This window comes from Populus alba, chromosome 6 (genome assembly GCF_005239225.2).
Source record: "Populus alba chromosome 6, ASM523922v2, whole genome shotgun sequence".
NCBI classification, from domain to species: Eukaryota; Viridiplantae; Streptophyta; class Magnoliopsida; order Malpighiales; family Salicaceae; genus Populus; species Populus alba.
In genome coordinates, this window is record NC_133289.1 from 17,981,402 (window position 1) to 18,002,948 (window position 21,547).

Below are 21,547 nucleotides of genomic sequence, written 5' to 3' on the forward strand. Positions count from 1 at the left end.
ATGCAGACCCATCCACGAGATAATTTATTTGATGTTGTTAACTGAAATACTTGAGTGTTATGAGAATTTGTTATATAGATATAATAAATTAATTGAGTTTTTTTTGTTAGAAATTGATTTGAAATGTTATTGAATTACAAGTTATGTGATATAAACTAAATCAAGTCCGAATTTGACCTTAAAATGTTATTGAATTATAGGTTATAAGATCAAACATATCTCTCAAATCATACATGAATTCAAGTTGAAATCTTTTAGGAAAATACTAGACACATGAAACTATATTCTTGTAAATTTTCAGATCAAATGGAGTTTAGAAGAATATTATTTCATAAGATCGAAGTTACTAGATGAATATTGTCACATCTGCAAAACTAGACTTTCATGCACTGTTTGCGACATATCTAAAGCTACAGGTGCAATTGTGTTGCAATTCAAGTTGTTATAAAGACTAAACATCTCAAGCTTTCTATCCATATATTGTAGGCATATTAATTCATCAAGACGAGATAAAATAACTTATTTGAATTCAGGATTGAAATCTGCCAAGAATGTACGCAAATATGAGATTCAGGTTACAAAGAGAAATTGTAGCATGAAAACTTTATTTTTATTATATGAGATTCAGGTTACAAAGAGAAATTGTAGCATGAAAATTTTATTTTTATTATCCTATTTTATTTATTTATTAATAATTATTTTTAATTTGGGTTTTTCTAGCCCATTAGACATTGTTTATGAGTTTATTTCAGTCTTGTTTGGCATTGCGGTCCAACCGTGCTTTTGAAAAAACATGAATTGTTTTTGCTTCAATTTAATTTTTTTTTTTTGTGTTTTTGGATCTTTTTGATATGCTGATGTTAACAATGAATTAAAAAAATAATAAAAAAAAATTATTTTTGATGCATTTCTAAGTAAAAAATATTTTGAAAAGCAACCTCTATCACGCTCTTATACAGGCCCTTCATTATTTGACTTATGTTAATTGATTACTAGTTCAAACCCATTAGCTTACAACTCAAAAGAGGTCCATTAGAGTTAGTTAGATGAGACTATATTATGTTTTTTTTACTTGTAAATTTAGACAGCATGTTGAAAAATAAACGTGAGTTCTTTCCGGACAACATATACAAAGAGACCCGCCAATGGTCAAGTAATTAGCGAACCTATGAGATATTTTTCTAATTAGTTTTTTTTTTCTATCTATCTAGTTTCATTAGTTATGACAAAACAATATTTCTTTGTAGGGATAAAGATTGTACAATGACTTATCAAAAATTAATTTATTTCGTTGCGTCATTCATATATTTAAAGTTCTTAGATATAAGATTATCATTAGGTCCAAGTTTTTTTATAATACCTTTAATTCTTAGGTATATTATTATTCCTAAGTCAAGGTTTTATCAAATCTGATTGACTGCTTTCCTTATTGTTATCTCTAAATCAAGATTCTATCAAATTTGTAGGTCAAGGTTTATCAAGTTCTATTAAATCTGATAAAGAATATGACTTATTGAGTTTGTTGGGTTTTTTTAGGAGAGTTGAAATTATATATAAAAAAAAGCCTTCTGCTGCTACAATTTTAGGTTCACATAGGTTGTACCCGCACATCTAGTGGTAACGCAGGTTATACCCGTGTCTTAGGATCTGTTTGAGATTGTAGTAGCGATGACAGTTCAAAGTGTTTTTCGCTTAGATATGCATCAAAATGAATTTTTTTATTTTTAAAAATTTATTTTTAATATCAAAACATCAAAACGATCTGAAAATAAAATTATTTTTTTATTTTAAATAATTTTTTTTTAATTTTTTAAAAATATAGTTTACATCGCACTTCTAAACACACATTCTTAATGCATCACACACATATATGACACATGACAGCCCATTAAACTGTGCTATTTTTGAAATTATATATTTTAATGGTGGTAACGTGTTTTCTATCCACACGGCTAGTTTGAAAAAAGAAAGGAAAAAACACATAAACAGTGACAGTTTTTAGGGAAAAAGGAGGAATACTGACACGTATCAATGTATAATTCGTCATATGACTAAAGTTTTTCCTGCAGCTCAATTTCTCCAGTGAAGACTCCGAGGGGGTGGCAGTTGAAAAGGACTGAAACGAAAAAAAGAAAAAAGAAAAGAAATGCACTCAAATTAGGGAAAGCCTGAACCGTGCTCCCAGACACGTCATCTCAATGGCTGAAGCCCTCCTCTCCCTCTGTCAAGGGAAGGAACCGTACGCTGTGTTTTTGGCAAGTACGCTCCACACTAACCTCTTACAGTCGAGGACATTGTCGTCATTAAAATTTTTTCATGAAAAAACCAAAACATCCTGTCGTCACGATTTCAGTCCATGAATCAAAACGTTTAGGTGAAAAACTACGGTAAAAGAAAATCACTTTTGTCTTCTTTTCTGGCTGTTGTCTTCTCTCATTTCTCTTAGACAGGTTTTATGTTACAAAAAGAGAGAAACTATTTTATTTTATTTTATTTTATTTATACCAAATTCTGTAGGTATTTTACCTTAGCCTATCCGGTTATGACAATTTTCTTATAGAGGATTATTTGGAGTTCCTATGTCTGAATTTATTTTAACAGTGGCAATGCTCGCCATAACATGAAAAATAATTTTCGTCCAATACCAAAACCCCCCCCTTCTCTCTCCCTATCTCTCATTTCTCCCTTCCATTTCTCTCCTCATATATATATTAAACAACAGCAGCAGCAGCAGCAGCAGCCAAATCTCATCATCCTCTCCTCTTTAAATCTCCCAATTCAATTCAATCAAATCCAGTTTCTATGAATTCTATTATTTTTATTTTTGGGTTTTGATTTTTTTTATTTTTCTTGTTTATTAGTTTCTGATTTGATACATTTCTTGATTGAATTATTGAATCGACTTGGGTTTTGGATCCGTTTTTTATTTGTATTCTCGTAGGAAAAAATATGAGGGGCAGAGATGGAAGGATTGATGATGATGATGATGATGATAAATCTATGAGAGTATAAAAACAATTATAAGGATTTTATAATTGAATTCAATAAAATAAGTTACATAATAATAATAATAATAATAATAATAATAATAATAATAATAATAATAATAATAATCCAGGATGCCAGGATTAACACAGAGAAATGATCAATTTGGTAATGCGACATCATCCGGAGGCTCTTACTCAATTTCTGTTAATTCGTTCTGGTCTAAACACCGTGATGATGTTAGCTTCAATCAGCTCCAGAAGGTACTGGGCTGTTTTTTTTCCCCTCTTAATTTGATTGATGGATTAGAGTGTCTGTTTTTGTATCTGGGATTGAATTAGATCACTGTTTTACTTAATTTTGATTTTTAATTGTGTTCTTGATTGGATCTTGATGTACAAATTATTCAGTGAGCTTGTTTTATTAGTTTTTGATGTGGGATTTTTGTTTTTCTCTTTTTTATTATCTGGGTTTTCAGTTTTTTTTTGACTAGATCCGTTTTTAGCTCCTTGTATATAAATTCACTTCTGGAGTTCGGTGTTTTTATTTTCAAAAGAGAGATCAAAGTTTTATGTCAGTTACAATTGTTTATACTAGTGAGAATTGATTAGAGTCTAGGCAATGGAATGGTGTTTCTAAAATAAAGATTGGCATTTTGTTACATGTAATCAGCAAGTGTTTTTTTAATATATAATTTTAAGTTTGTGTTTGGAGTATACAAGGTTTTGTTTATTTATTGTCTTTCAGTTTTTAGCCAACTCTTGTTGCAAGTTGTGATTAGTCATTGAAGAATTTTTATGTACTTGTGACAGTTCTGGAGTGAGCTGCCACCACAAGCTCGACAGAAGCTACTGAGGATAGACAAGCAAGCCCTGTTTGAGCAAGCTCGTAAGAACATGTACTGTTCTAGATGCAATGGGCTATTGCTTGAAGGTTTTATGCAGATTGTCATGTATGGTAAGTCTTTGCAGCAGGAAGGAGGTGCTGGGCACCTTCGTTGCGATATACTAGAAGCCTCAAAAAATCTAAATGATTGTGGATCACATATAACAAATGGGTGCCAAGATGAAATTCAAGATCCATCTGTCCATCCTTGGGGTGGTCTAATGACCACGCGTGATGGATCGTTAACGCTTTTGAAGTGCTACTTGTTTTCAAAGTCTCTGAAGGGACTCCAAAATGTGAGTGCTAAAAATTTTTTATTGTGCAATTCCATTGTCCCTTTCTAGTTTAGTAGCTGAACTCTTGCTTTAAATCAGGTATTTGACAGTGCACGTGCAAGGGAGCGGGAAAGGGAATTGCTCTATCCTGATGCCTGTGGTGGGGGAGGTCGGGGTTGGATTAGCCAAGGAATGGCAAGTTATGGTAGAGGACATGGAACAAGAGAGACGTGTGCACTGCATACTGCCAGGCTTTCTTGTGACACATTAATGGATTTCTGGTCAGCACTTGGAGAAGAAACCCGGCAGTCTCTTTTAAGGATGAAGGAAGAGGATTTCATAGAGAGTCTCATGTGCAGGTGTGTTTGCCAATAGCTTATTCTTTATATACAACATTGATTTTGAAATCAGTGGAAGACTATGACAACTGAAAGGTAGTTGGCCGCTCTGCTTTTTTTTGGGGTTGGAGCTTTAGATAACATTGAGACCAGAGGTGACCCAATTGGTGAAACTGCCATAGACAGAACAAAAGTTACTTGAAATCATGAAAAAAAAAATCCGACTAGTCCGGCTTCTGAACAGTCAGAAACTCCCATGAGCGTGCTGTGCTTTGTAAGAATCATTGATGTCTTCTAGTTTATAAGTATTGTAAAATCAGAGCTTATATCTTCCCACCCTAACAGGCTTTCTAATGGAATCACAAACAAAAATATGTGGATGGCAATGCAGTTAGGAAGTGATCATTTACCTGCTTTGGATCAAACCAAATGGAGGGGAGTCATCTGCCATGACTGATAGTTTTTCTCTTCGAGATATTGTATGTTCTGTTTGATGAAAAAGATGTGGTTAAATCTAAGGAAGTGATGGATTTTACCGGACTAATAAATTATTCAAAGCTTCTTCATAGGGAACCCAAAATGTCTGTTGAAAAGCGGTCCATTTTCTGAATTCATCTCAACTGATTATGCTCTCTTTAGTTAGTTTCTGTGGACTTTGTTGCTTTGGGGGCTTTGTAGCTAAGGGCTGATTTTATTATTCAAATATCTATGAGAGCCTTGCACATTCCACAAAGTGTAGTGGCTTGTAGATATTTTGATTACTACTTCAAAACTGTGGATTTACTGTAAGTGGAACTTGCTTGCTGTTGAATATGGCATCAAATATTTACTGATGAATTCATCACATTAGACTTTGGCTGCTCTAATCTCAGCATGAAAGCATTAAAGAAGTATAATTATACAAGGCTGGATGATTAGGAAATATAGCGCCCTAAGGGAACTTAAGGGTACAATTAACTCTACATATTTATCAAAGAAAATGGCATAGTGGGTGTGGGGATGGACTCAGGAGTACTCTGCCCTTCTTTTATCTGAAATAGGCTAAAACTAAACTTAATACTCATTGTTGTGGTTAATTGGATTGTTTTATCACATGGACTTCGTTAATGAGGAAGTCCCTTTCCAACTTCCAAAGAACGATATGTTTGCATGCTTTCAGTTGAATATGACATGGCACATGTTGGCCTCATCATGCTTTTAGACTCTTTCTCATATGTTTTTCCTTGGACAAAGCAACCGTAATGTATCCACTTGAGTTCAATAGTAGCCTATGTTGATGTCCTAAGAGTCAGAGGTCTTTGGTTCTAATCCATCAAACTTCACCAATGCCCATGGTCTGTGAGGAATTGAACACATCAATGACTCAAATGGATGGCTCAGTTTGAAAATTAAACAAAACTCAGACTTTACTTGCATTTACCTATCAAAAATTGAGTATCATCTATTATAATTGAGAAACTTTGTCATTCAATTGGCATCACTTGTTTAAGATATCTCTTAAAGAATCCATTGAAATTGTTCAACAAAAATTATAAGCTTGAAGCAAAATTTTTGTTTTTGATTTTTTTAGTGTCCTTGATTTTTTCTTCTTTTATTTCTCTACAACCTTTTGGTTTACTTGATGGTTTGTGCACTTATATGCTGAAATGTTGATTATGTTATCATTGTAATTGTTTGAATTAACTAGACCCTAAAACTTTAGTTCTCTTCAACTGGCATGGATCTATCTTATCGTTTTCCGTCTTAATATTTGCTTATTTTGAGTTGTGACTATTTCTTGTATATCTAGCTATAGCCTCCTTCTCCTTACCCATGAGCTTGTACTTCCATTCTGCATGTTTTCGTGTTAGGTACTTGTGTTGATTTGTTCTGTTTCTCTGAACAAATGTCTCCATCCCACAGGTTTGACAGCAAGAGATTTTGTAGAGATTGCAGAAGGAATGTTATTCGTGAATTTAAGGAGCTAAAGGAGTTGAAACGCATGCGACGAGAACCTCGCTGCACTAGTTGGTTTTGTGTTGCAGATACCGCCTTTCAATATGAGGTATATTTTCTTCTTCTGTGCGATTTTGTGGTCCTAAAGATCTAAGATTCAAAAGAAACAAATTTGCAGAACAAATTGTGAAAACTCACCATGGCTGTGACCAGTATGACCAATTATCTTAGCTATTTTCTCAGGTGTCTGATGATTCTGTCCAAGCTGATTGGAACCAGACTTTTTCGGACACTGTTGGATCATACCATCATTTCGAATGGGCAGTTGGAACAGGAGAAGGAAAATCTGACATTCTAGAATTTGAAAATGTTGGCATGAATGGAAGTGTTCAAGTCACTGGTCTAGATCTTGGTGGTTTGACTGCATGTTTTATTACCCTTAGGGCTTGGAAAGTTGATGGCCGCTGCACTGAGCTTTCTGTAAAAGCTCATGCACTAAAGGGTCAACGATGTGTGCACTGCAGGCTTGTAGTAGGTAATGGTTTTGTTACAATTACTAGAGGGGAAAGTATCAGAAGTTTTTTTGAACATGCTGAAGAGGCCGAGGAAGAAGAGGTGGCCTGCTTTTTCCCTCAGGATCTTTATATTTGCAATAAATTTATTAAAATATCCTTAGGGTTTATAATTAAATTCCTTTTTTTTTTTCTTGTACACTTATAGGATGATGATTCCATGGATAAGGATGGAAACGAGCTTGATGGAGAATGCTCCCGGCCCCAAAAGCATGCGAAGAGTCCTGAGCTTGCTCGAGAGTTTCTTCTAGATGCTGCAACAGTTATTTTTAAGGAAAAGGCATGTTTACAGACGTGAAACATGCTTGCTGTCCTTTTTCATATTAATTTAGAAAACAATAATTTGTTTGGAACTGTCATTTTCCATGTGATACCTACATGTCTCAATGTGCGTGTAATCATCATTGCATGGGGGTGAATGTGCGGTAGGTTGTACATGGGGAAGGGGTGTGTTGGGAAGGAATATTTCTACGTCATATATAAGAAAGGTGGCGGGACAAGGTTTTATCACGGGCTCACTAGATTTTAATTCAATCTGCAATAACCAAAATAACAATGAGTTGGGATTGAACCTGAACCTTGTAGAATTGCTCATTATGTTAGAGATGATGAAACTAGAGTAAATTCTAAATGAATACGAGGGCTGTAAGTACTGTAGAACCAGGGGTAGGTTGAGATAATTTTTCAACTTGATAAACAAAAACATTTTAAAAGTTCAAATTTCTCAGCAGATTTGTAGAACAGATGATCCTACTAGGGGCACCACATCTCTCTTTATAGTGACAGAGAAGGCCTAGGGAAATTTCTGAGGTCTCTAGCGTGGTTAAATGTCTCCTTATAACTTCACTAAAATTGTGGTTAACCACATCTAGGAAGCCCTGTTGGGACATCTAATGGAGCAAATCAAGGAATCCAAATAGTGCATGGTGATATCAATGAATTCTGTTTAAACATAGCATTTTTTTTTCTAAGTTAACCTTTATGGTTACATATGTTACAGGACCATTTGGCGCTGCCCAAGAGTGCCTTATATTTTCTTTTTCAAAATTCAGTTATTTATTAGCTGGTATCTAAAAAGAGATTTTTCAGGATTACCTTTGTCAACTGGTCATAAACCATGATTGTGCCTTCTGGCCACCTAAAACAATGAAATTTACTGGCCGTTGGAGAAAACCAATATCTGAATGCACATTCCCATGTTCCTGTCAGAATATGGGAGGATGAACTAGCAACATGTAGATTCTGTTTCTATGAGCTCATGAAGTAATTGAATTTCTGTATTTCAGTTTCAAATATTCTAAGACTCAATTTGTTGTTTCAGGTTGAAAAGGCTTTCAGAGAAGGAACTGCTCGCCAAAATGCACACAGCATCTTTGTTTGTCTTGCACTAAAACTACTGGAAGATCGGGTCCATGTTGCATGCAAAGAAATCATTACATTGGAAAAGCAGGTCTTAATATTTATGATTTTGATTAAGATTTCGTTCGAGTATCAGAATTACGACAGCTCATCTTTTTTCATGAGATGCATCTCTGATAATACAATTTTTCACTGCAGATGAAGCTTCTTGAAGAAGAGGAAAAGGAAAAGCGTGAAGAAGAAGAGCGCAAGGAGAGAAGAAGAACAAAAGAAAGAGAGAAAAAGCTTCGAAAGAAGGAGAGGTTAAAAGGGAAAGAAAGGGATAAAGAGAAGAAATGTCCTGAATCAAATGATATTACCATGCTTCCTGATGTCTTAAAGGATGGATCATCACCAAGTGTTGATGAAGAACTGAATACTATCTGCTGTAGGGATTCACTAAGTGAAACAGGCAATATTTCTCTGCCCAGGCCTGGATCTCCTGACATTCAAGATGAACAGTTTTCATATGGATTTGAGAGCTGTATAATGGAAAAAGATTCATATGATAGTCCTGATGGGAAGGTTGCAAATTTGAAAGAAGGGACTGGCTCTTTTTCAACCGAACAAGCAAAATATTCTCGCCGAAGATTGAAATTGCGGAAAGAACAACTTGATTCTTTTTTGAAGTGGCCTGATAGACGCCGATTTGCAGTTATTTCAGAAAGTGGGGCTGTGGTTAATAGATCAGAGTTAAGAAATCACAGTGATGATTTTGACACTCCTTCTAGGCCTGTTAATGGATTGTATAGGCAGTCAAGGATCAATGGTCCAAAGTCCAATGGTCGAAATTGTGGCCTCAAGCTTAGTGAAAACTTTCATTGTCCCCACAACAGGATGAATGATAGATATGACTTCCATTCTTGCAGCTGCCATCGGAACATTGAATGCAGGGTAAAGGTTGAACCACATGTTTCATCATTAAGAGTGGACCGAGAGAACAAATCTGCTGGCAAGTCAGAAACAGTGATGGATATGTCCAAGCAGTTCTATCGTGGTAACAAATATAGTCCAGTAGATCACACCCGTGAAGGTTGTGGAAGAATCAAAAGCAAATCCAACATGGGAAACAATCCTAAGAAAGTTTGGGAGCCCGTAGAATCACGAAAGAAGTATTCTTGGAGCAGCTCAGACTCTGACGTTACCATGAGCTCATCTACTAAGGTTGAAGCTGTGGATCTGGATAGTAAACTCTTCAAGTCATCTGGTGAGACATGTTCCAGTGAAGTTACTGGAAATTCCATTGAAATTGATCATGATGAGAATAACATGAACGAATCAAGGGACTGTAGCCTTGAAACTATTGAAGACTGCCAGAGTGGATACAATGTGGAAGTGAATGGTTGCTACTCAACAGAAACTGCTTATGAGGAAATCATTTCATGTCCTGAAAAAAACTTTGCATCGTCTGAGGCTTCTGATCCTAGCATTGGAAGCACTTTGAGTTCTGATAACTGTTCATCTTGCCTTAGTGAGGGAGATAGCAATACAGTTTCTTCAAACAATGGACATCTTGAATCGTCTTCCACTTCAGATTCAGAAGATGCCTGTCAACAATCAGAAGGAAGAGAAACTTCAACATGCAGTGGAAATGCTTTCTCCAATTGTAATGAAGTGGGGCTGAACAAGGGACCGAGAACAAATGGAGCTGAGGTGTTTAGAAGCAGGAAACCTTTTGTGCTTCAACCAGATGGTCAAAGAAAGAACATTTTGGGAAATCCACCGACAACAACTGTCCAAGATCCATTTTGAAAATGGAATACCTGCTGTCAGTATGGGTTTGCAACATCAAGTTGTGTTTCCAACTTTGCATAACCATAATTTACAGTTTCCAATGTTTCAAGCTCCTTCAACAATGGGCTACTACCATCAAACTCCAGTCTCTTGGCCGGCAGCTCCAGCCAATGGATTAATGCCCTTCCCCCATCCTAACCATTATCTATATGCTGGTCCTCTTGGCTATGATTTAAATGGAAACTCCCGCATCTGTATGCAATACGGTTCAGTGCCGCATTTGGCAACTCCTGTGTTTAATTCTGGTCCAGTTCCGGTGTATCAGCCAGGAGAATATGGCTTGAACTCAGAGGTTCGAACAGAGACACGTACGACGCAGGAAACTTTAACTGAAGCTAATAAGGAGAGGATGGTTCCAGCCAGATCACATTCAAACGAAGCACCACCAAGTGGGGAAGGTGGGAAAATTGATAATTCTGCCAAATTGCACAACAGTAATACTGGATTTTCCTTGTTCCATTTTGGTGGACCTGTCGCTCTCTCAACAGGATGTAAGTCAGATCCTGTACCTTCAAAAGATGGAATTGCTGGAGATTTATCTTCAAAAGTCTCGGCAGATGAAAATGATCCAGCGTGCAATAAGAAAGAGACTGCTATGGAAGAATACAACTTGTTTGCAGCAAGTAATGGCATAAGGTTTTCATTCTTCTAATATATTATTAAGAAGTTGTGAGGTGGTTGTTTGGTACCCTATCTTCTTATTTCGTATTGGAAGTTTGATCACCGTGTAAGCCTACAATAATCTTCCTCCGAGAAATTCCAATTTTAGCAATAGTTCTCTCAGTTGATTGATATCCAATTTGGCTCTTTTTTTATTTCCTTTTTCTTTTTTAATGTAGAGAGAAAAAGTTGGGAGAGTGGTATAATGTTTGAGGTTTCCGCACGAGGTCAGCTTTTTTTTTTTCTTAAAAAAAGAACCTGAAGCATCCCCCCTCCTTCCTCTTCAGCTTGTCAGAACTGAAATCATTTGATTTTTTTTTCGACTCTTGTTTTACTGTTGAGATTTGGCTATGTTGGTAGCTAAAATTGGTTGAGTTGGTATATGAAGGCTGAGCATTGATTTCTTTTCTCGACTTCACATGATCAAATTAATTAGTGCGCAATATTGAAGCCATTTGCCCGCTGAAATACATTAAGTTGTTAATTGTATCATATCTTGGCGAGTTGAGGCAATAGCTTAAGGCTTTCCGGCTACTTGGGGTCTTATTTAAAAGCCGACATGCATCAATCTAAAATCTTAGTATTTTTTTAAAAAAATACCTGCTCTCTCGAATAAACCCAGTGGTTAATAATGCACGTAAGTATGATGGTATCGGGCTATGCAAAAGCTCTTTTATGTGGATCATTATTGTCAGCAGCACTTCTAGTAATTACATTTCGAAAAGATTTTCATAAGAATAATGTTTTTAAAAGGTAAAAACCCAATTAATTTAAATTAAAAGCTGATTCATTTCCCGTTGATGAGATCCAATACATGATGGAAAAAAAAAGTAAAAAAAATATTTTTAAAAAATACTTTTTTCCTGAAAATTCTTCTAGGAATTATTAATCAGGTTTATAAAAAAATTGATTCAACAATTAGATCAAATTGGGAACATAAGTTTTTCGTATCCTTCTTAAGTCGACATGCCAAAGGGTTTTCTTTTTTTAACCATAGCAAACTAAATAATGAAATATAAAAAAAAATCTTTCAGGAGCTAAGTCTGGGCTAATGAAGCAATAACTCTATGGGGAAATCATCATTAAGGAATTGGGACCCAAAAGAAACTTGGGCATTTATTACTTGGACCATATTCGCGATTTATTTCCATACTCGAACAAATAAGAATTTGGAAGGTTTAAATTCTGCAATAAAAAATGTCGCTTCTATCGGTTTTTCTTATAATCTGGATATGCTATTTTGGGGTTAATTTATTAGGAATAGGACTACATAGTTATGGTTCATTTACATTAATATCTAATTGAATTGAAGAAAGAGTTTGACAAATATAACCATAGGACAGCTTAACATATATATAAGAAGTTTCAGGTAAGTCGTTGAGAACCTTTTGAATCACTCCATTACTTGAGTGATTCAAAAGGTTCTCGCAAATGCTAAAACATATCTGATTACAATTTATTTTTTTTTTTTATTTTATAATAACTAATAACTACCTATAAAATTATAATAATTACCTATAAAAAAAAATTAGCTATAAAAATAATTAGATAGAATAGCTTCGACCTTGTCAACTGATAATGAGAAAACGAAATCCGGATAAATACCAATACTGATTACAGGCAGAAGGATAGCAATCGAAACAAATAATTCTCGTGGTCCAGAAGCAAAAAAAAATTATAGAGAAGTTTTGTGAATTTTAAAACAGGTTTTGTACAATACTGCATCAGAACATCTAGTAAGATAGACATTAAAATAACTCTTAATATGTAAATAGGATGTCAAATAAACGCAATATAAGGCCAGAAATGAGTTAGTTTAGTCATTTTATAGGGAGACACGTTTCTTTTAAAGAATTATTGGAGTTACAAAGGTCATATATATATATATATATATATATAGTAGAATTACTATAAAAACAATCTTTTAGAAAAAGAAAAAGAAAAAGAGAGAGCACTTTTATTTTGGAACTTTGTGATCATTTTATTTGTTAATGAACAGTAAAATAATTTCAATGTTCGTTTAAGTCTAGGATTTTTTTTTGTTATTTTTGGGTGGGGACGAGGACATTTATATCTTTCACTAATAAAAATGTTAAAAAACATTATTGGCGTGGGACATCTACACTCCAACAAATGGACACCATTGGTGCCCTTCAGGCAACTCATATTGTGAATTTCGGCTATCAAATGTTGTGTTTGTTGTATCATTGCAAGGTTGTCTCTCCTCTCTGAAAAGTAGTATATATTGATCCCTTTTGCTTTTAATGTTTCAATTTAATCCTTATTCTTTTGATTTTTACTTTTTTTTCCTTTTTTTTTTTATATAAATTTTTTTTTGTTTTCAATTTAGTTCTTCAATTATAATTTATCATATATTATTTTTTTGAATTTAGTTCTTTTTTATTTTTATTTTTTTCTTTGGCTCTTTTATTAAAGTTCCATTGGTTTTTAATTTTGTATTTCAATCAAAGTTTATGGTGTATTATTTATTTTCAACTTGATCCTTTTTTATTATTTTTTTTAAAATATATTTTTCTTTTCAATTTAACCCTCTAATTGAAAAAAATTTGTTGCCCTTCATTTATTTTTTATTTTGATTTTCACCCTTATTGTTTTCATTACATATTTTTTTACTAATTCTTTTGTGTAATTGATTTTTATTCCTGATTTCATCTGTTAGATTTGTTAGTGATTAAATTTCATGATTTTTTTATTGTGGTGCTTTTGGTCTAATGGTCCGAGTTACGGGTTTAAAATGTTAATACAGGTCAACATTTTTTTTTGGCTCATTTTCTTTTATGATTTCATCATTCAACATTATTATTTTTTTTTGTTAAATTGGCTTTTATAGTTTTTCTTAATTTGTTTTCTATTAAGTTATCACAGTCTCATGACCTGTGCAACAGATTTTAAAGATTAACTTGAATTGACTTATTTCTTATTATCCAAATTACATGCAGGGGTAGAACTAGTAAATTTTATTTAGGGGTACTATCATAAAAAATATAAGGTTAGTAAATATTTTATTTTTGGAAGGATTGAATGCATAATTATGAAAATTTTAAAATTTTAAGGACAAAAATTAAGATATTTTAAAACTTTAGGGTGCCAAGCTCCCCCCAAAGCATAACATAGGTCCATTATTGATTACATATTTCTAATGCTAACTAGGGTATTTTTTTTATCCAATTTTATACTTTCAATATTTTTTTTCAAGTTATCAAGATTTTACTTTATTGAAATTTTATTTATTTATTATTGTTGTTTGTTTATGTATCATCTAAATAAATTGGAATCAACTTATTAAACGTTTTGGAATCAACTTATCAGCCTTGTAACCTAAATTGTTTTATTATTTTATTATTATTATTATTGTTATTATTTCTTTTAAATGTTTTGGTCACTTAGACTATCACTACCTTTTTCTTGTCTTTCTTTTATTCTAATTTTGGTTCTATTTTAATTAATACCTTTTTTGTAATTCTTTTTTTAATAACTTTTAAACTTATGTTTATATCACCTAGACTATCACTACATTTTTTGTTTTTCTTATTTTAGCCTTTTTTTTAATTTTTTTTATATATTTAATTTTTAAAGATTTATACATTTTTTTATGTTTAATATAGATGAGCTTTTTTAAAAAAATAAAAATATTTAATTTACAACCTTGCATCACATTTTTTTTTCTTTTATTCGGTTTAATCAATTATATATATATATATATATATATATATATATATATATATTAATTTTCACTATTTTATTATAAAATTTGATTTTAATAAATAAATTTATTAAACACAATTAAATACAAGTTCAATATTGCAAAATCAATTATCTTATTCTATATTTATCTCTTGATTTTTTCATCTTTATTCTTAGTCATTATTAATAACTTTTTTTTTATTATTTATTGACTTAAATAGTTTTTAATTTATTTAATTAAATACATAAACTTTTAAATTACACTTAAAAGAATTTTTTATGTAAAAAAAACACGTCAAAGAAGCAGGCATCCTAAAAAAAAATATTGGAAAAAAACAAATCGACTTGCAAATATAGTGAGGGTTAAAAAGCTATTGAAGAGATCTTAAAAAATACGGGGTTCCAGGACTGTCAAGTGAAGACACCCATAGTCTTTGGAAACCAAATACCATCAGAAGCGAAAAAAGGCGACTCTATTCCAAATAGAAAAAAAAAAGTTCCAAAAATCTGATCTCAGTTTCTTGCATCAGATAACCGTAAGACAGTAAGATAGAATCCCGGCTCGTCCACATATTCAACCATTTCAAAAGAATGGTTAGCTGCAGCCTTCTGCAAAGTCATTTTATCAGGCAAATCTGAAGTTACAACATCTTGATATTGTTTCTTTTGCTGCTCTAAAACTTCCCTTCCCTGGGGATGGCTAATAACCAATCTTGCACCTATAAAATCAGTGGTTAGAAGTCAGAACAGAAGGGGATTTCAAATCTCTGATTTGTGTTGTTTTTAAACAAACAAGAAATTATGTCTTCAAACAACACTATCTCATTGAAAAGATAGAAGATATAAAACCCTTTTGATTTCTGAGTAAAGGAACTGAAAATCGAAATCACAACTTCAAGTCACAAGTTACCGAGGAAAATAAAAAATTTCTTAAGAGAGTTCAGCTTGCGTCCAACATTCAGTCAACTCAAAAGTGGAATGGATGAAAAGATAAATTATATAGCCTTTATAATTTACCTGGTGAGCAACGTTTAGCAAGTGACCCAAGAACCTCATCCAGTTTAAAGGGTAAAGCTGGCAGAAAGTAAAGGAACACAACATCCAAAGGTGCCCACTTTTCTGAAACATGAATCAGTTCTCCTTGCCAACATTTAACCTTGTCGTACTTTTCTTTAACACAAGCTAACAGAAAAAGTGAGTCATGGACAATAAGCAAAAGACTGCAGGGCGATGTATCAACCAACCTATCCACAAATCCTTCTGAACCAAGTGAAACTAACACCCTTGAAGTCTCCTCAATCCTTCCAGCAGAAATAATCCGGCCAATATTTTGGTCATGTTCTTTAGAATTTGACTCCTCTGAGTCAAGAAATGACCAGTCCTTTTCAATAAAATCTTCAAAGTTGATTACAGATACAGGTCCCTCATCTGAAGGGACTGCAGTGGCAATTAATGGTTGATGACTGTGAAAGGAAAATTTTGAATTGGGTTGAAATGAATGGGGAAGAGAAGAGTTCTGGCTAGCACAATGATTGCCCCTGGATTTTGAAATATATAGAGGCTGTAATTGACGACAGAGTGAGAACTGGGGGAAAGGAAGTTGAAGGACAGGAGAGGAAGGTAATAAGATAGAATTCATCGAAGAGATCTATTAAACTCCTTGATGGAAATAATTCTAGAATAAGGTGAACAATCCAGTGGTCTGATGATAGTTGAAACTTGAAAACGTTAAATGAAGCAATTTCACAACTGAACTCTCAAGTAACCTTTAACCTAGCATCTTTCCATGTCCATCTATGCATGTACGTTATCCATGTTGTACTCTATGCACTGTCAAAAGAAAGCACCAACATCAACACTTGCCGCAGGAGAACACGATCAAAGGCAGGTCAAGTGATAAATTCCTACCGCTTTCAGATCATTTTACTACAACTCAACAAACCAATGCCAATTAAAGTTCTATACCCCATCATTGAAATGAAAAAGATCGAAACTATAGTCTCATATACTAACTCCAGTGTTTCAATGCAGTAAAAATTCAAAACCCTGGCATGCGAGGTTCACACCGTACAATTTCCAACAGGGTACAGAACTAACACTAGAACCTAAAACCCAATGCAGTGCAAAAAAATCCATGTTCCCAAAATTTTACAGCAAGAATTAATTCTACAACAACAACATAAATTAGGAATCTTTATTGGTATGTTTTAAAAAAATTATATGCTGTCAGATATTTACTACTGCGGACTCTGATTTTCCATTAATATGTTAAGATTTCCGATTTTCAACAAAACCCCATTACAATACCAACTAAAAGACTCACAAATTCGTGGTTCTTTTTGGCATTTCATCAACGTCTAAGCAAACAAATAGGAAGTTAAACTTTAGAGTGAAATGAGAAAAGACATTAAACAGCTATAGCTAGATAAGAAGTCACCTAACCCTACCAATTTAAAGAAGATTTGGTGATAATTTAGAGCATTTTTCATGTCAATTAAGCAAGAGAAAAAAAATAAAGAACAGTGATAGAATTGAAGCTAACCTCTCGTCTGGGACATAATCATGATAAACCGGACAGACCTCTGCGGTTTCGCCGCTGAGGACTCATACAATGATATTAAAACGTTAGGGCCTGGGGTTCAGTGTTTTGGGCCTGGCCCATTTAGTTTCGTTGTCTCAATCTTTGAAGGTAGTTGCAAGTCGTTCTTACCTTGAACGAGATCTTGATGTCTCTCGTTTCCTTGTTAGATGACATGTCAGCGGAACACCACGTATTCTCACTTGTATACAGTAATAAACGAGGCCTGAAACCCATGCTTTCTTTGAGCCGGAGCAAAAGTCAATTACTGTATTAAAAAAAATGTGTGTTGTTATATTTTTTTTAACGTGATAAAATATTTGAAATGATAATAAAAATCTTTGATTAGTATATTAGATCAAATCAATCAATCACTATATACATTAATAAATATAAATAATACATGTATTTTTTACTCGATCTAACAAGTTAAAAGTAAACCAGTCATCTTGTTTAAATGAAATCTTGTTTAAAATAAAATTTATATATTGTCTTTTTAATTTACATTTATCCCTGACTTAAACATTAAACAACATATATATATATATATTTTAAAAAAAAAATAGAAAGTGAAATGTAAAGAAAGTGAAACATTGTACTGACTGAAGTTAATCCTTGAAATTTACAATTCAGTAATAAACACGATTATGATGAGTTAACTTAGTCGAACAATTTATGTCTTTCTTTTTTCTTCCCTTATTCTCTTCTTAGTTAGGCCTTGATTGGGTTTTAATTGGCTTCAGGTTGGATTAAATATGGAATCAAATTGAAAAGTTGTAAAAGAATTAGAGATAAAATTTAAAAAATAAATAAATATTGAAGGATAAAACTTAAAAACATGAGTATAAAGAAAGGAAAAAAACAAGCAAACACGAACGAATCTCTTAAACCTGGTTAATTTTCTAAACACGCAACTCATAAAATTCTAGATCCGAGTTCAACCAAAAAGCTCAATTCTCAACCTATTTAATGTTGAATGATGAAATAAAAAAAAATCTAAAATTTTTGTCAAAGTAAAACAAACAACAATAAAAAAACTAAGAAAGACATTTGACATAAAAATAAAATGAAATTAAATGTTGAGAGATGAAATTATATATATATAAAATCAATTAAGAAAATGACTCGAAACAAAACAAACAACAATTAAAAGAATAATAATCAAATTTGATAGGAAAAAAAATAAAGGATGAAATTATAAAAAAAATTAAATTCTAAAAACTATCTTAAATAAAACAAATAGCAATCAAAATAATAAGGATCAAATCTGAAGGATGAAATTGAAAACAAATTCCAGTTTTATGAATTATCTCAAATAAAATAAATAGTAATAAAAAAATATAAACCAGAAATGAAAGAAAAACACATTGAATAACTACTTTGAAAAATTAGATGGAAAGGTACAAAAATCAAGGAGCAGATGGAAAAGATGAAAAAAATGAAAGAAAATATCGTTAGTGTTAAACTAGAGGTTAGTAAATTACACACGCCACTTAGAAAAGGAGGGGAGGCACTCGCCAAGACGATTCCAACCACACTAGTTTATGCCATATTTAGCCTTCATAATGCATTGAACATGATGCTTGAGAATGGCAAAGCGATGAGGCGTTAGCATGTTGAATTCACATGCCAATAACTTTTTTTTTAATTAGATTTTAATATTTATTAAAATTTCAAATTTTCTCTCAGTCAACATAATAATAACAAAAAAAAAAAAAGAATGAAAATAAAAAAAGCTCATGCACACTAGTTAGAGAATTTTTACTTTTAATGGTAATTTAGTTATTTTACAATACTTTAATAAATAAAAAGTAAAACATGATCTTATATGCAGTAAAACATATTATGCTTTTATGGGTAATATAGATATTCTATTGTGCTTGAAAAGTTGAAAAAAAAACAATTTTTCCCTTTTCATTCTAAAAAAGAAAAATGTAATTCGTAAAAAGACTGTACAACCCTCAATAGCTAATTAATTAATTTTTTCTGGAAGGGTAAAATTATAATTGTACTATAATGATAAATAGTGATATGTATCTGGGACATAATTAATTTGCCTTGTGTTTTTAGCTTATTTTTTATTAGTAGTGGAAACTAATAATTTCTTTCTTTAATTTACCTTGTGTTTCTAGCTTATTTTTAATTAGTAGTGGAAATTAATACTTTTTTATTTGTTGTCAAATATAGTTATTTAATTATTTTAAGATTAAGGAAGACTTCTTGAGATCTAAAACCAACTAAGGTATATCAAAATTCTCATAGAATATTGAAAGAAGAAGAAGAAGAAGAGTTTTTTTAGTTTCTGTTTTTTAGTGTGTTTCTTCTTAAAAAGTATTAAATTGATGTTTTTTTAGTGCTTTTTAATAATTTTGATGTAATAATATTAAAAATAAAAAATCTGAAAAAAAAATGTTTTGTTATATTTTCAAGCAAAAATATTTTTTAAAAGCATTACGCATTATATTACCTAACAAACACGAAGTCCTCAACAATAGCTAATCGATAAAAACTTTAAGAAAACTTAAAAAAGAGTAGTAATCCATAATTTACATTGATTTAAAAAAATAATAATTAAATAGAAAATTTTGAAAAAAAAAATAGTTAAAACTTTTAATGCTTTTATTAGTAATTTTAAATAATGTCAAACTTACGAGTAATTGATGTAACTAAAAGCGTTACTCGTAGACCATTCTTGATTTTCATATGTGGTGTGTTGTACCTAATAATGAATTTAATCACACTAATGACCTAGATTTATGTTTTGTTCATTTCATATGTGATTTCACTTAGCAAATCATTCACAAAATTATTTATATGCCTTCAAATCTTTAGATAATAATATAAAAACTAACTTGCTAACCAAACTAAATCACTAAATATGTTATTGGTATTGTTTTAGGTTAGACTAGCTAGATACTCACATAAGGCTGCTTTGCAAAAAAATTTAATAGTGTTATTAAACTTGGACTGATCAAAAGAGTTAACTTTGAGAGTCATCAACCCCACCTTTAGTCTAGGCCAAATTGCAAATAAAACTGGTAGAAGTTAACCCAGTATGACCTTGATAACCCACCATCAACCTATAACTCAGTAGAACTAGTCAAAACCCGATTTAACTTTTCTAAAAAATCAAAACAACATCTTTATAGTATTTTATATATATAAAAAATAATATTAAAATGATAATATTTTATCTTGATTCAGATTTATTCACCCAACCCATGACTTAAAAAATAAGCTCGACCAAATTTAATAACATGTTATTTGAAAACTTTTTTTTATTTATATATATTATAATAAAAATTAGAAGTTTAATCAGTTAATGAAATTATCCAAATATAAAAAATAAAGTGTGAAAGGGAAAAAATGATATAAAGATAGAAAATAATAAAATAAAAGAAAAATAAAATAAAAAGGCTCTTTAAAAGCATCCCTAATAACATCACATAATTTGGAATTAAACATAAAATGTTAAAGCACGGTATATAATTTAGAGAATTGAGATTATGGTAATATTAATCATTAAATCAAGGCAATAAAACTAAAAAATCTCTACATGATCATATGTTTTTAAACTCTTAAACACCATTTTAACTTTACATTGATCATATTCAAAGACTTGAACCTTAGCCTATATTATATGCTTTTATAAGCCATTTCTGATATAAAAAAAAAAAAAAACAATTTATTCATGTTAATATGTAATAATCTCTAGAAAGGGAAGAAAAGTCTTTTAAAAGCAAAACAATGACTTGTATGCTTGTTGAGTATTATTTTTAAGACATTAAATAATGATTTTTTCACTGATAAATGGGCAAGATAAACATAACATGAAGCCTAATGATCTCTTTTTGAAAGCTAAACCCTCATTTAAAGTTCACCATATTAGCCCTCCATTTCTCAGTTAATCTATTTGAGCTATACAATAACCAAAAAAAAAAAAAATGTCAGAATTTTAGGACAACAATTCCTTTTTCACAAGAACAACTAACATCAATTCCAACAAAACATCCAAAATTACATTTTAATACTTGAATGACATGTTTTTAGATTTTCACCCAGAAATGAATTTTTCCATTTAGTTTTAAACTTACATCTCAACATTGTCGTTTAAATGATTAGACCTATATGAACATGTTAAGATTTGTGGTTTGGTCCTAAAATAAATATTCTCAATTGATTGAGTTTGCAAAGTTCATGGAAAAATCAATGATGACATTGCATGCTTCTCATAATGGCTACTAGAAAAGATGAACACATTTAAATGAATTAAGAGAAATCTATTTGTTTGTATCCAAGGTAATGTAAATAGTGAAATCATGATTTAAAGAACTTTATTATAAGCCATATGTGGTTAAGAAAACAAGATTTATATGATATTGATAAAAGTGAGCATAGATAAACCATATCCTTATATTGGAC

General features: G+C 31.8%; 2 protein-coding genes across 3 annotated transcripts; one reads left to right on the forward strand and one right to left on the reverse strand.

Annotated features, from left to right (window-relative positions):
- The first annotated feature begins 2,426 nt into the window (after nucleotides 1–2,426).
- Nucleotides 2,427–10,981, forward strand: LOC118043875 (uncharacterized). Of its 2 annotated transcripts, none has more exons than XM_073409965.1 (9): nucleotides 2,427–3,058; nucleotides 3,089–3,248; nucleotides 3,798–4,166; nucleotides 4,245–4,504; nucleotides 6,386–6,527; nucleotides 6,662–7,033; nucleotides 7,139–7,270; nucleotides 8,312–8,440; nucleotides 8,548–10,283. In XM_073409965.1, exons 2-9 carry the CDS (start codon nucleotides 3,120–3,122, stop codon nucleotides 10,138–10,140), a joined length of 3,126 nt encoding a protein of 1,041 aa, XP_073266066.1. In that variant the 5' UTR covers nucleotides 2,427–3,058; nucleotides 3,089–3,119; the 3' UTR covers nucleotides 10,141–10,283. The 2 variants fall into 2 exon arrangements, with proteins under 2 accessions (XP_073266066.1, XP_073266068.1); XM_073409967.1 differs by having other exon boundaries at nucleotides 2,430–3,248; nucleotides 8,548–10,041; nucleotides 10,130–10,981.
- Nucleotides 10,982–14,872: 3,891 nt separating this feature from the next.
- On the reverse strand, nucleotides 14,873–17,236 carry LOC118043874 (uncharacterized). Its single transcript, XM_035051981.2, has 3 exons — nucleotides 17,090–17,236; nucleotides 15,565–16,377; nucleotides 14,873–15,266 (listed from the first exon to the last, which is right to left on the reverse strand). Exons 2-3 carry the CDS (start codon nucleotides 16,184–16,186, stop codon nucleotides 15,061–15,063), a joined length of 828 nt encoding a protein of 275 aa, XP_034907872.1. The 5' UTR covers nucleotides 16,187–16,377; nucleotides 17,090–17,236; the 3' UTR covers nucleotides 14,873–15,060.
- Between the last annotated feature and the right edge of the window lie 4,311 nt (nucleotides 17,237–21,547).

Coding starts and splice junctions, on each gene's coding strand:
- LOC118043874 (XM_035051981.2), bottom strand. CDS start 16,186: ATGAATTCTATCTTATTACCTTCCTCTCCTGTCCTTCAACTTCCTTTC. Junction 15,267..15,564: donor TGCTAAACGTTGCTCACCAG/GTAAATTATAAA, acceptor CTGATTTTATAG/GTGCAAGATTGGTTATTAGC.
- LOC118043875 (XM_073409967.1), top strand. CDS start 3,120: ATGCCAGGATTAACACAGAGAAATGATCAATTTGGTAATGCGACATCA. Junction 4,167..4,244: donor CTCTGAAGGGACTCCAAAAT/GTGAGTGCTAAA, acceptor GCTTTAAATCAG/GTATTTGACAGTGCACGTGC. Junction 10,042..10,129: donor CGAGAACAAATGGAGCTGAG/GTGTTTAGAAGC, acceptor CAACTGTCCAAG/ATCCATTTTGAAAATGGAAT.